Genomic DNA, 15,208 nt, shown 5'->3' with positions numbered 1-15,208 from the left:
TTTTCAAAGGGTTAAAATCTTCTCTGGATGCTAATGACATCATACAGTGGCTGGTGTTGCTGATAGGCCTGTTCTACTTAGCCTTCAGAGACAAAGGGAAAGAGACCGGAGGTGCTGCCCCAGAGCCTGGCACAGCCCCAGAGCGAGGGGGTGCTGCCCCAGAGCCTGCCCCTGCCCCAGAGACAGGGAGTGCTGCCCCAGAGCCTGCCCCTGCCCCAGAGACAGGGGGTGCTGCTCCAGAGCCTGCCCCTGCCCCACAGCCCACCTCAGAAATGAACCACCCAGGGTGGGTGGGGGTGCTGGTGAAGGAGATGCATGAGATGGGCCAGATGCTAAAGGAGTGCATTTCCTCAGCTGCTGGGAAACCCTCCCCCTGCCCCAAAGAGGGAGAGTCTGATGGTGCAGCAGTGGAACCCACAGATGTTACAACCATCCAGGTTCCAGATGAACCACAAGGGCAGTCACAGCCAGCAGCTGTTGCCCCTGTGGAAAAGAGGAAGTCTAAGATGAAATCACAGCACCCTGCTGATAAGGATAAGAAAGGAGGGTCCTCACAACCCACAGGAGAGCCAGAAGTTGAAATCATCACTGAGTCTCTGACATATGACAGTCTCCGTAAGTTACAAAAAGACATTGTGAGGCGGGGGCGTGAGCCTTATACCACCTGGTTACTTCGGGTCTGGGACCTTATGGGTACAGGCATGCAGCTGGATGGTGGTGAGGCAAGGAATGTGGGACCCTTGACCCAGGACTCAGGTGTGAATCAAATATTTGTCAGGGAGCAAGGGCCCCTTTCCCTCTGGGAGCGGCTTTTGATGAGTGTAAGAGAAAGGTTTGTCCATAGAGAGAGAATGGAAGAGCACTATCATAGAAGGGAATGGAAAACCATTGAGGAAGGGATCCAACAGCTGAGAGAAGTGGCGATATTAGAGGTCCTTTTTGGAAGGGGTGGACAGCATGATAATGACCCCGACAAAGTCAGGTGCACTGGGCAGATGTTGTGGAGTCTGGCAAATCTAGGGCCACGTGACTACACCACCTATATTGCAACAATTAATGCCGATAACAGCCGAGAGACGGTGGGTTCTGTTGCCACCAGGCTTAGAAATTATGACAGTATGGTCCATGGCCCACATCAGGCTAAGATTTCTGCTGTGATTAAGGAACTCAAAGAGGAGATGAGGGAAATGAGGGAAGAGATGAGGAAGAGCAGTTCCCATATGGCACCAGTGCGGGTCACAAGCCCAAAACTCCAAGCCCCACGTTCCCCAGCTAGAGAGAGAGGGTACACCTCACGAACTGAGCTGTGGTTCTTTCTACGTGACCATGGGGAAGACATGGGAAAGTGGGATGGGAAACCCACTTCTGCCCTGGCAGTACGGGTGCGTCAACTCAGGCAGGGAACCAGTAACCAGAAAGGTTCCACTAAAGTGAAGGTAGCCTCAACCTCCTGTGACAAAACTGCCAGACATTACAGAAAAGAGGATGATCCCCTTGAAGGAACCTCTAGCATGTATGCCCAGGGAGGAGAGGATGACCAGTGCTAGAGGGGCCCTGCCTCTAGCCAGGAAGAGGCATGGGAAAACCGGGTCTTTTGGACGGTATGGATCCGATGGCCTGGCACATCAGAGACACAAAAATACGAAGCTTTAGTTGATACTGGTGCACAGTGTATCCTAATGCCATCAGGACATGTGGGGGCAGAACCTGTTTCCATTGCTGGGGTGACAGGGGGATCGCAGCAGTTGACTCTGTTGGAAGCTGAGGTGAGCCTGACTGGGAGAGAGTGGCAGAAACATCCCATTGTGACTGGCCCAGAGGCCCCGTGTATTCTGGGCATGGACTTCCTTCGAAATGGCTGTTACAAAGACCCAAAGGGACTCAGGTGGGCTTTTGGAATAGCTGCTGTGGAGGCAGAGGACATTAAGCAATTGAACACCTTGCCTGGACTATCAGAGAACCCATCTGCAGTAGGACTCCTGAAGGTGGAAGAACAGCGAGTACCAATTGCCACCTCAACGGTGCACCGCCGACAATATAGGACAAATCGAGATGTTGTGATCCCCATCCACAAGATGATCCGAAAACTGGAGAGCCAAGGGGTGGTCAGCAAAACCCACTCACCCTTCAACAGCCCCATATGGCCTGTGCGTAAATCTGAAGGAGAATGGAGATTGACTGTGGACTATCGTGCATTGAATGAAGTGACTCCACCGCTGAGCGCTGCCGTGCCGGACATGCTGGAGCTCCAGTATGAGCTGGAGTCCAAGGCAGCGAAGTGGTACGCCACTATTGACATTGCCAATGCATTTTTCTTCATTCCCTTGGCAGCAGAATGCAGGCCTCAGTTTGCCTTCACGTGGAGGGGAGTGCAGTACACCTGGAACCGACTGCCCCAGGGGTGGAAGCACAGCCCCACCATCTGCCATGGACTGATCCAGGCTGCACTGGAAAAGGGTGAGGCTCCAGAACATCTGCAGTACATTGATGACATCATTATGTGGGGGAACACAGCAGTAGAAGTATTTGAGAAAGGAGAAAAGATCATCCAGATTCTGCTAGAAGCTGGCTTTGCCATCAAGAAGAACAAAGTCAAAGAACCTGCTCGAGAGATCCAGTTCCTGGGAGTAAAGTGGCAAGATGGACGGCGTCAGATTCCCACTGAGGTCGTCAATAAGATCACTGCAATGTCTCCACCCACCAGCAAGAAGGAAACGCAAGCTTTCCTAGGTGCCATAGGTTTTTGGAGGATGCACATTCCTGAGTACAGCCAGATCGTGAGCCCTCTCTACCTGGTTACCAGAAAAAAGAATGATTTCCACTGGGGCCCTGAACAGCAGCAAGCCTTTGCTCAGATCAAACAGGAGATTGCTCATGCAGTAGCCCTTGGCCCAGTCAGAACAGGACCAGACGTGAAGAACGTGCTCTACTCTGCAGCCGGGAACAATGGCTTGTCCTGGAGCCTTTGGCAGAAAGTGCCTGGGGAGACTCGAGGCCGACCACTGGGAGTCTGGAGCTGAAGCTACAGAGGGTCCGAAGCCAATTACACTCCCACAGAGAAGGAAATCTTAGCTGCCTATGAAGGAGTTCAAGCCGCCTCAGAAGTGATTGGCACAGAAGCAGAACTCCTCCTGGCACCCCGACTGCCAGTGCTGGGGTGGATGTTTAAAGGAAAGGTTCCCTCTACCCACCACACCACCAACGCTACATGGAGCAAGTAGATCGCCCTCATCACGCAGCGCGCCCATATTGGAAACCCAAATTGCCCTGGGATTTTGGAAATAATTACAAACTGGCCGGAAGGTGAAAACTTTGGTGTCACTGATGAAGAGGAGCAGGAACAAGTGACACGGGCTGAAGAAGCTCCACCGTATAACCAGCTGCCAGCAGAAGAAACACGCTACGCTCTGTTCACTGATGGTTCCTGTCACATCGTAGAGATGAACCGGAAGTGGAAAGCAGCCATATGGAGCCCCACACGACAGGTCGCAGAGGCCACTGAAGAAGGTGGATCAAGCCAACTTGCTGAACTCAAAGCTGTTCAACTGGCCCTGGACATTGCTGAAAGAGAGAAGTGGCCAAAGCTCTACCTCTACACTGACTCATGGATGGTAGCCAATGCTCTGTGCGGATGGCTGGAAAGGTGGAAAAAGGCCAACTGGCAACGCAGAGGAAAGCCAATCTGGGCTGCTGATGAGTGGAAAGACATCGCCACCAGGGTAGAGAAACTGTCTGTGAGGGTCCGTCATGTAGATGCCCATGTCCCCAAGAGTAGGGCTAATGAAGAGCACCGAAACAATGAGCAGGTGGATCAGGCTGCAAAGATAGAGGTGTCAAAGATAGACTTAGATTGGCAACACAAGGGAGAGTTGTTCCTAGCTCGATGGGCCCATGATGCCTCAGGCCGTCAGGGTAGAGATGCCACCTATAAGTGGGCACGAGACCGAGGGGTGGATTTAACCATGGACAGTATTTCTCAGGTTATCCATGACTGTGAGACGTGTGCCACGATCAAGCAGGCCAAGCGGTTGAAGCCCCTCTGGTACGGTGGGCGGTGGTCCAGATACAAGTATGGGGAGGCCTGGCAGATGGACTACATCACACTGCCCCAAACCCGCCAAGGCAAGCGCTACGTGCTCACAATGGTAGAAGCCACCACAAGATGGTTGGAAACCTACCCTGTGCCTCATGCCACTGCCCGGAACACCATCCTGGGACTTGAAAAGCAGGTCCTTTGGAGGCATGGCACCCCTGAGAGGATTGAGTCAGACAATGGGACTCATTTCAAGAACAACCTTATAAACAGCTGGGCTAGGGAACATGGCATTGAGTGGGTGTACCATATCCCCTACCATGCACCCGCTGCTGGAAAAGTTGAACGGTGCAATGGCCTGCTGAAAACCAGCTTGAAAGCACTGGGTGGGGGAACTTTCAAGAACTGGGAGATTAATTTAGCAAAAGCCACATGGTTAGTGAACACCCGAGGTTCCACTAACCGAGCAGGCCCAGCCCAATCTGAGCCCTTTAGAACGACAGATGGAGATAAGGTTCCAGTGGTACATATGAGAGGTATGCTGGGAAAAACTGTTTGGGTTAATTCTGCCTCCAGCAAAGACAATCCAATCCGTGGGGTTGTCTTTGCTCAAGGACCGGGTTGCACTTGGTGGGTGATGCAAAAAGATGGAGAGACCCGGTGCATACCCCAAGGGGACCTGGTTTTAGGGTGAGCTACCCATGACACTGTGCTTGTATCTGTATCTGCATGTACATATGTATATAGTTAAAGTAGTATGTGTTCGTGTATAATTTAAAGGTTTAATATTTGATGTAACATTTTGGTATGGGAAAAAATTCAGGGTGGATAGTGTTGAGGGTTAAGTGTTCTTTTTTTTTGTTTTATTTTTGTGTTCTGGCCTGCCAGGGAATTTTTACCCATTATCTGCTGGGACAACCTAACTACCGGTACTTAGGGGTTTTCACAAAGGACAAAGAGTGGCCGGGCCCAGGGTGGGGGGGGAGGGGGCAGAAAAAGGAGGGTGGGGACAGTTTTTAGCTAGCTTTTCCTCGGCTTCGGGGAAGGACGTTCGTGTGCTGGGTCGCGGAGCTGCTGCTTCTCCTTCTCCCCTCTTTGTTGGTGGCCTCGCACCCCCTGTCCTGCCAGGCATCGCCGTGGAGCTGCTGATCCACCTCATCCACTAGCCCAGGATCTCAGCTTGTCCCTGCTGTCCCAGCTGACTGTTTCCTCGGAGCCCTGCAGGAGCACCGGGACTGCCCGTCCGAGGGGGTTTGTGAAAACAAAGCCTCTCCTCCATCCCGTCTCAGCCGAGAGGGCTGTCCCGGGGCCCCTGGTTCTGTGTTCTTGTTAATGCTGTAGTTATTGTTGTTTGTTTGCCTGGTTATACTAGTAAAGAACTGTTATTCCTATCCCCAGATCTCTGCCTGAAAGCCCCCTTGATTTTAAAATTATAATAATTCAGAGAGAGGGGGTCTACATTCTTTCATCCCAAGGGAGGCTCCTGCTCTCCCTAGCAGACACCTGTCTTCTAGAACCAAGACAGTTACTTTCTTTGAGAGAGAGATCTCCCCACAGAAAAAGACACTGGTGACCCTGTCTCATCCATTGGTAGCTATAACCCCCCATTTTTCTCTCTTTTCACTTTGCCTCTTTATCCCTCTCTCCCCCTCTCTCTTTCTCTCCCTCTCATCTATCGCATAACCTATGTTGTTGGCACTAAAATAAAGGTCCATCTCACACAGGGGTAGCTCAAGGCAGGGCAACAATTTAACCAGAACTTCAGGTTTCAGGACGCTTTTGTGTGCTTCACATCTGACTCACAACCTTGGAAATTGTTGGAGATGGAGCATCTTGTTTCACCTTCTCTGTGTTCTAACATGCCAAATACAGATCCAAATTCACTGACTGCTGTAGAGTGAGAGATGGGTGTTTGTGAGGCAGAAGGTCATGAATGCGTATCATCTCCAAGCACATCATGAGGATAGATGACACCCAAGACAAGCAGAGCCTGCAGGAACTCAGATCATCTTAAGACATGAGGTTTTGGATACATCAAGAGGAAAATCCCATCCCATATGGATGGGACTTTCCACTATTTAGCTAAAGCAAAAGCCACTAGAAATGCTGTTTTTACAGAGAGGAACAAACACATGGGGATGCAACACTTGACTGACCAACTGACTGGAATCACACTTAGATTCTAATGAGAGACTAAATTCCCCCCAAAATGGCAAATAAACTGTCAGGATTCATGAGAAACAGCCTTGTAATGATTAACAGTTTTGTTTCTGTGAATGAGCATACATGGATGTCAGTACTGACATCAGACATAATCTCACCAACAGGAATCCCTTGCTCCCAAATCTAGAAAATTAATACCACACGCACAGTTCCTGGAACTACATTTTGCTAAACTAATTTTCTGCTATTTATAAGGATTTTCTCCCTGGGGAAAAAACAGGCAGGTGCTAAGATTTCCAGAAATCACAGTTGGTGATTTCACCATGTCAGGAGCTGAGGGTCAAGATTTTGGTGGCACCATCTCTAAACTATGACTGCTGTAGAGTGAGAGATGGGTGTTTGTGAGGCAGAAGGTCATGAATGCGTATCATCTCCAAGCACATCATGAGGATAGATGACACCCAGGACAAGCAGAGCCTGCAGGAACTCAGATCATCTTAAGACATGAGGTTTTGGATATACCAAGAGGAAAATCCCATCCCACATGGATGGGACTTTCCACTATTTAGCTAAAGCAAAAGCCACTAGAAATGCTGTTTTTACAGAGAGAAAAAAACACATGGGGATGCAACCACACTACTTTCAACATGTTGGCATAACTGCTTTATTTCAACCACATCTGTCTGACTTCTAGAGGGAAAATAAAAAGACAGAGAAGCAAAGTGAAGCTGAATTATCTCCTCATGCCCAGCTCAGAGGGCAGGGCAGCACTTGGAGGGACTGTAGGGACAGCAGTCCTTTGCTGTAGGGAGCACTGCAAGCAACTGTGGGGTGTCCTAGATGATGGCACTGTAAGCCATCAATACCAGCTTCAAGACAGTCCTTCCGACTTCCTTGGAGTGTCCTCATAGAGGCACATGTCTTGCATGTGGCCTGCCTATTTCTACCTGCACAGCCCGTATTGCTAAACAAGCTCCAACAAGTACTGGCGAAGAGATGGAAGCAATCCTTCAAGAGACACAGGCCATTCCCAGGGAAGCTGGGAACGTGGTAACACAACTGCAAATGATGGTGAAGGATCTGCACTAAACTAGCCCACCCCTGCCACCAGGATGTTATCAGCTCCAGAAAGGTAAGGAGAAGCCTCTCCCACAGAAACATGGGTGGTGATAAACAGAAGACAAGTGCTCTGTTTAGGAGATGCACTGTTACTCCTGAAAAACAGTGCAAGGGCTGCAAAACCTTTTTTCAGTAAAGGCACTTACATACCCTAAATCCACAGTGGATTTCCATTCATTGTCCACTAACACCAACACTGGAACCTGCAGACAAGCCACTGTACAGGTTTTTCCTTCAGAGATAAAGGGAACCTGACTGATAGCAGGAGGGAACCCCCTCTAAAAGAAAAGAGCCCCTCAGATGTCCCACATAAGCACACCAGCTACTCAGGCTGTAAGTCAGCAGCACCTCCACTCTCTGTTCCCCATTTCTTTGCTTGACCAGGAAGGTTGAACACTTACCTGGCCCAGGTTACTGGGCCAGAAACACAGCCATGCTGAAGAGCTGAGCTTCACTGCTATATCAGCTAACCCCAAAGGAGCACCATAATGGAGGTACCTTCCCCTGTGGACTTACACACCTGTACAAGTACAAGGGATTAACCCAGTATTAACCAGGAGAGCACTCAAAGACTAGTAGATAAATAGGGATGATGGGCTCTGGCTCCAGCTCTAAAGGGAAAGCAAGGGCATAAGCAAACCTTTTTAGCAGGTTCAGGGAGAAAAATGTAAAAAAAAACCCACACCTGTGCCAGTAAAAGCAGAGTAGCTCCACTTTCAGAATGGACTGATTTACTGGTTTTCCGTTTGGAAAGCCACCCAGGGCAGATTTGAGTTTTCCTCAGGAAAAAGGCTGAGTTTTCTCAACGTGCCCAGGGGATAGTGTAATATCTACCCCAAGAGCTGTGCTGGCTCTCAGAACCCACAGTGAAGGTTTTGATGACATTGTCCTGATGGCCAAGCAGCTTCTGGAGCGTAAAGGCATCAGGAAGTCCAGCCAAAAGGGAGCAGCCTGGACATTCTCCAGAGAGGTCTAGTAAAGCCACAGTAATTGTCAGAAGTCTGAGAATATTTACACTGTGCTCTACAGGAAGGTCTTGCACAGTCTTTACTGCTATGTTGCAGGAATGGGGATTTTAAATGCAAATGTCTTTACAGTGTTTGGGAATTTCCACTGGTATATAACTATAGGCAGATCAACAGCAGTCTACTTAGATGTGGCACAAGCAGATCTGTGAGATAAACCTGTCACAAGCACTAAATCCATCAGCTTGGGGCTCCTTAGAATAGATTACTGATGAGAGGAATGATGGGCTTGTCTTTACAAACAAGCTGTGGGTCCACTGATAAGATGTAGCTATCAGTGAGAGACAACAGAAACAATGGGATGGATTCCAGTAGAAGATCAAAGAGGCACTGAAAGAACACTATGAATTCCATAAAAGTTAAGAAGAGATTATACATTGTGGGGGGGGAAGGTATCCCAGGTATCAGGCGTTCTGGGAAGCCTGTACCTCTCAAGTACCTCAGCCTATGGGGAAAGAGAGAAGGGACAAGCGGCCGGGAATTAGGATAAAAAGGAGGCTGCGCCCTCCAAAAATTTGAGAGACCCCAGGGGAATGCCCCATGGCCTCTCCCTTTATTCAAATAAAGAAGAAGGACTCCTCTGTCTCCTTTTTGGACATAAACCTCTAGTGTTTGTGGATTAATTTTCCTGACACTGACCACTTGAGAAAGAAGACACTAAGGCAGATGAATATCTGGATTGACCTGGGACAGTTAATATTGTCATGATGCTGGCAGCATCACCCACAATGATAGCATCCTGTCTATGTGTCTCACAAGAAGTTTGTCTTTGATGAGACAAAAATCTGTGTCCTCCTCTGGTTTCTCTCTGTAGTACTTTTTGATGGACTGCAGCACAAGCGAAAGCAGCACAAGGCCCTCACATACAGTCAAAAATCCAGAAATCCAGAGATTCTGTACCCAGTAAATCAGGATTTCAGGCAAAAACAGGCAAGTTCCCTGCCTTCTGCAAGGAAACAACTGGCCTGGCCAGCATCAAGAGCAGTGGGTGTAACATTCTTTTATTTTGGTCAGGTTTCTGATACCATTTCACAGTGTCACGTATAAGGAGTTGAGGAAAGGCTAAGTTAAAAACCAGCCAGACTCTTCAGGCACTGTCAATGGCATGACACTGGCCTGTGGCTGCTAACAGTACCTGGTTAGGCTAAGAGTGAGCCCAAAATGCTATGCTAAAAAATCCACAAATACTCTACAAAATTACTACTATTTTATTCAAATAAACTATGCCAGGGTATCTAGAATGCAGACTGTGCTCCTAGAGAGAGCCTCCCTCAAGCAGACTTAAATACAGGTTTTCCTTTCCCCTCCCATCCCAGTAACCTTTTCCAGTCTCTGTTCAGCCAAGTGACAGCACACCCCAACTCACTGTCACACTTTTTAATTAAGGAAATTTAAAATGAATATAGGGAAAGCTTTTTCTCAATCTCTATTAAAACCTAGATTAGCTACATATAAAAGCAACTGTTTCAAAGCGCTCAGTCTAGTTTCTTTTTGGAAATAATCCCAACACCTACCATAGGTATTTCCTTCTTCTGCTCAAAAAAACAACACAGTTACCCAAGAGTTTTGTGTGAATATGGCATTTCATGCAATCAGGATCCTAATTTCTTTGTTTTCTCTGAAAGGGAACCAAATTGCACCAATGACTCATGCAATTTTCAAAGGCATTAGATTTTACACTACGTATCTATCTTCCCACGATGTCAATAGCACATGCCATTCTCTTATGGTCTGATTCTGAGGCTTTAGGGTTAGGGTTAGGAAGGGAATTATGCAGGATACACCTGGAGAGCAAAACACTACACCTTTTCTCTAACTCCAAATGGTCCCACACATCTGCAGATTTTGGATACAACACTTACCTTGGCTTGTAGAGGCAGCATGAGAGTCGTTTGGTTTGTACTTTGTGTCCGTTAATGAAGATCCTCATCCTGGGATCGATATAAAGCACAGCAGCATAGGCACGAAAGGAGCGGCGCTCCGGCTTGCTGCAAGACAGCCGTCAACTTCAGAACACGCCCAAGAGATACCCTCAGCAAAACAGACAGGTGAAATAAAAGGTCTTTCTATTTTAATTACCATGAAGCTACATTAAGCAAAGCTTTTCTATAAAGTTATTTCTACCTGTGTCTTCTCCAGACTTTCTGTTGAGCTGTACATCCTAACTACTGCTACAAGACACTGATATATACGTTACTGCAGCCTGAAGAGGGAGTTTGAATACATCTAGATAATAATGGCCAAAGATATAAACTGGACTATTTAACACTAAAAGTATGCCCCCCTACCAGAGCTTTTCTACCCTTCAGTGAGTCAACAGTACCCTGCCACAGAACCTGCACTACTCACTGACACACATGGTACTGCACCATCAGAAGAAAGAGGCAGTCACCAGTGGCAATCATGCCTGCCTTTCAAACAGGCATTAAAGATGCCGTGATCCCTTGGAGGGCCCCAAGGAGTTTGCTCAGTATCATCACTCTAATACATAAACAAAGCTGCTTTACAGGGCCTGACACTTCCTATGGAAAATTCAAGCACTTCAGGGAAGAAGCATGTAATCTCATCAAAAAGGTAAAGCTTGCTAGGTGTGCTCATGGAGCTCCAGGATTTAATCAAGCATTTGGCTCAGCTCAGTTTTTTGTTTTCAGGGTACAGGTGATCAACTCAGCAAACACTCAGCTCTCTCTAAACAGGGCCCTGTACTCTTCCACCCGCCCTCTGAGCACATCCTTCTTGCCCCTCCGCAGGGAGAAGTGCTCCCTGCTCCCCGAAAGATGGGGTGATGCACCCCACCTGCCTCCCATACCATCCCCACACAGAGGCTGACCTGCGCAGCACCTTGTGTTTTGCCACAAAATCACAAAACTGAAGAGCAGTTTGGGAAAAGCACTGATTCACAACCAGGTCTCATTCTGATAAAAACATCTTTGATAGGTGTAAAAAACGAAACATTTAGCTTAGGGCTCCTTGTTTTATGGTGCCTAAAGGACACTGAGTCTGCTGCTTTGGCTAAGCTGAGATCAGCCAGTGCAGGCATTCACCTCACTGCCACAACACCTATGGGCTGACACAAAAATGAACGCCAACTTGCTAAAGAACAAACTACAGATCTTCTAAATTCTCTAATTCACTACAAAAAGAGAAGCTTAAAAAAACCCCATGCACATGGTATACAGCCAAACCCTCCACCAAATCTGATCAGGGCCTGTTATGCCAGTCACACTTACGTTCCCTCTGGGGGTGTTTCTGCCATCTGAATATCTTGAGGGTCAGAAGTCACATCCAGCTCTGGCTCTCCATTATCCATTAGTTTGAGGTTAAAGATGATCACCAGGGTGCCTGAGCAAGTAACAAGTCGACCAGGTGAACCACAGCCAAACCCCAAATAACCTCACTTGTGACCTGTACCATCCACATGTACCTTTCTCACCACGTATCTTATTGAATTGGTCCATCACTTCCCGTTCTGATTTGAAAGGGGAATACTTGTAAATGAGCTCCGTCTCAATAGCAAATTTCTCCATGTTGTCCGTCACGGGTTCACAGCTCCGTGTGTTCCAGGTAGGTAGGGGAACGATAACCTGCAAATCCCATTGTACTGAGAGTGACTCAGGCTCTCCCACTCCAGTCAGCCCCTCTTGCAGGTCATGTTCCAGTGACTTATCCCTCCTGACAGCCCCCTAAATCACCATGAGAGTCCTTTCCAGCTTTTCAGTAGTTTGCATGTCTATCAAATGCTCATAGACCCTCTGGGTTGCCTTCTTGCAATACCAGTCCCAGAATCAACTACTCCCAAGTCAAATGTACGGTACTGGCTACTCACACACTCAATGGCTTCTTTCCCCTTCCCATGTAGCAACTTTCATAATACTGAAAAAACCACTCTGGCTTAATTTCTCTCTTGAGAAGAGCTCAGATATCCTTTACCCATATTTATCCTGATCTCAGTCTTTGATTTTTTAAAGCAAGGTGATTTCTGCCATTTAGAGCAAATATACAGACAAAATTATGAACTGCAGCTGCACATCAAGGACACAAATCCCATTCCAGAATTGTTGTCAAACCAAAAAAGTAGCCAGAGCTGCTGCAGGAATTAGAATTACTTTACTGTTCCCACCTGCTTTACTCATGGGCTGGCTACCAGCATGCACTGCCCCTCCCCAGCTTCTCTGCACAGGACCCTTCAATCCCTCCCCCATAATGGAAAATGCTGAGATACCACCCCAGTGCAAATTAAAAACTTTTCATTATCAACCTTGCCTGGAACAACAATTCCTGAATTATCTATTAAAATACACACGTTTTTTATAGGTAGAACTACACTGACATTTTATTAAAAAAAATCAAAAACATCTGTAAGAAGAGACACACCTGCAGTTAATGACCTGTGAGTAGCAACTTCAAACACGTTTAATTCTCCACATAAAATCCAATAAGAGAAGTAAAATTAAATGCATCTCAAATTTTCTGGGAAAAGGAAAATGCAAGATGTCTGGGCATGTCCTGAACCTAGCACAAGCACACCTTTAAGTGACTGAAATAAGCCCTTCAAACTTGCTCTACTCTAGAGAGACTTCTCAATTAGAAGTAAATTTTAGAATTAAAACCAAAAGGAAATAAAATTTGTTGACTGTGCAGAAGCCCCACAAGCATAATACCAAAAGAAAACCATACACTGACCCCACCAGAGTCACAAACAGCCCTGACAGACTCTTCTGTGAAAGATGGGCAAGTTCACATGAGGCAGTATTCACTGTATTAGTTCATAACAAGAAGCACATGCAAACCTCATTGATGCCTTCTTCCTCATGGAACGTCCGTGACAAGAGGAGGCAAGTCATGGTGTTATCCTTCTTTGTGAACAGGATAAAATCCTTCCCAATCCGCATGGAACCCCTGTAGACAGAGGTCAGACTGTGTGTTACACCTGATGTACCACACTGTTCAGAATGCAGCCCACATTACTGAGCTTTCTTCCCATTATGTTCAGTTATGAGATGCCAAAACGAGGTTAGGCAGAAGGCCTGAAACAGCAACTACCATTTCCCTCTAAACATCTCACTCCTTTCAGAAGGCATATCAATCCGGGCACTTTCACAACATATAAAACATTTAACACTGGTCACAATTAAAAGGTGCACAGCATTGCAGACTCGTACTACGTAGAAAGTTTGAATAAAAATAAAAAAAATTAAAAAGACAACTGATGTGAGATGTGACAACAACCTTTAAATCTCTGAACAGAAATATAAGTGAGAACACAAGCACAATCCCCATTTCACTGTACCGAGATTCAGGCACAGTAGTCTGGATACAGAAAATTCATTTTCTAAACTCACTAAAGCCTTACCGACACTTCAGCTAAGGCAGCTTGTTGTCATAAAAAGGGACAGTTCCCTCTTCCTCCCCATTCTCCTATCCCAAATAGTCTTTGCATCTTCTCTATCTTCTCTACAAAGTTATCCTGTTAGCAAACTCAACCAAAACACCCTAACAGATAACAATTAACATTGCATGGAAAAAAGTATTAGTATTATGTCAGCATTTCTCTTCAGACTGGCTTAAGTCCATACCACAGCCATACCACAACCTACCTTTTGCATGCAGCAGCTCCAGGCAGCATTTCTCAGATGTAAAACAGTATACCTCTTGCTCAAGGTTAAGAAAGGACATAGATCTGTTCTGGAAGCATACAGTCAGGATCTGGGATCAGCCCTGCACTGCAGCTGAACTGACAGTGTCTCAAGAAACCCTAATCCTGGATTTTCACCCCTGGTTATAGAGTCCCACTGATTTCCAAGTAGGATGCATATAATCAAGCCACATGGGTGAGCACAAAGCACAACAGCCAGAGTAAGTCACAAAGCTCTGTAACTTTTCCAAAGACACAGCAAATTTCTTCCTCTTTCCTAGGAAATCCACTCCAACCAGTAGGATTCCCTTCCCACATGTGCTCCTCTGCACTTAATCCCATCTCTCCTCTCATTGCTTCCATCATCCCCCTTCCCCCTGCATTTGTTTGATTTAAGAACAAAAAGTAAAAGTTCAAGTCCATCTGCCTTGTATCAGACAACTTTCCTGTTGAGAGGCTGCAGCACTATCTTGCTCAAATTTTACCTGACCGTAACAGGGAGATTACAATTTTCTTTCCAGCTCTTCCATTCTTTTCCCCAAGCTCTGACCCATACCCTCTGCCTTATGGAAACATAGTGCCAAAACACTGTCATCAGCTGTACAGAGCCTTCTTGGCCACTAGAAAACTACAGCAGATTTGACAGAGCTCCTGTCTACCAAACCAGGGTATCTTAGAGTTCATCTACTTTTTTTTTTTTCTGGAAAAAGTGCTATATACCACTGAGCAAAAGGTACATCGATCACCTGGACTATGACCTCCCCAACCTCAGGAGGCTGGCTCTTGTTGTACCTACGATTTCAAGCCGTTCCCATACTGTCCGATTTGAGTGGACTCAGGTGATCGCTTGGCTGATTTACCAAACTGGATAACACTGGCAGCTTCATCTGCAGCAAGAGACAAGGAACAAAAAAGGCTTATTTCAGGGTACAGACACATACACACACATACTTCTTTTAGATAAAGAAGGAAGATAACTCCTTCACCACTGGAAATAGGCCAGAAAAGAGGCCAGAAGCCAAAGCTGAAGTTCCATCCTGAAGCTGTACCACAGAGCCCTGTGAGATTCATGCTGCGTGAGGGCACTGATGTTACCAGAAGCTTTGTACAGGTGCCATGATGCTGACAAAAAGAGTTTTAAGTTTCAGTCTAGTTCACTATCCCATCTGAACTGCATGAAGACATTTCTTCTTACCAAAAAAGTTGTCAGCTCACATAAATTAAGACCCCAGG

At 46.8% G+C, this 15,208-nt stretch overlaps 1 protein-coding gene across 9 annotated transcripts in view; it reads right to left on the bottom strand.

Moving 5' to 3' along the window:
- MORC2 (MORC family CW-type zinc finger 2) overlaps positions 1-15,208 on the bottom strand; it is a 60,808-nt gene that overhangs the window by 27,400 nt on the left and 18,200 nt on the right. For 5 of the 9 annotated variants that reach the window (XR_009278949.1, XM_058851658.1, XM_058851665.1 and 2 more), the window contains exons 6-10: positions 14,772-14,862; positions 13,131-13,239; positions 11,765-11,924; positions 11,571-11,682; positions 10,203-10,328 (exon numbers count right to left, since the gene is read on the bottom strand). Coding sequence is in view for 8 of the 9 variants with exons in the window: in XM_058851658.1 (XP_058707641.1) it covers positions 10,203-10,328; positions 11,571-11,682; positions 11,765-11,924; positions 13,131-13,239; positions 14,772-14,862 (598 nt within the window). In the remaining variant the exon portion in view is untranslated. Of the gene's footprint in view, positions 1-10,202; positions 10,329-11,570; positions 11,683-11,764; positions 11,925-13,130; positions 13,240-13,937; positions 14,017-14,767; positions 14,863-15,170; positions 15,193-15,208 lie in introns of those variants that run through there. The other 4 variants (XM_058851662.1, XM_058851664.1, XM_058851660.1 and 1 more) reach the window with 4 other exon arrangements.

The sequence above is a fragment of the Poecile atricapillus genome, chromosome 16, assembly GCF_030490865.1.
Source record: "Poecile atricapillus isolate bPoeAtr1 chromosome 16, bPoeAtr1.hap1, whole genome shotgun sequence".
Classification (NCBI taxonomy): domain Eukaryota; kingdom Metazoa; phylum Chordata; class Aves; order Passeriformes; family Paridae; genus Poecile; species Poecile atricapillus.
The sequence above is the reverse complement of the archived record's forward strand: the minus strand, read 5'-3'. Positions and strand labels throughout refer to the sequence as shown.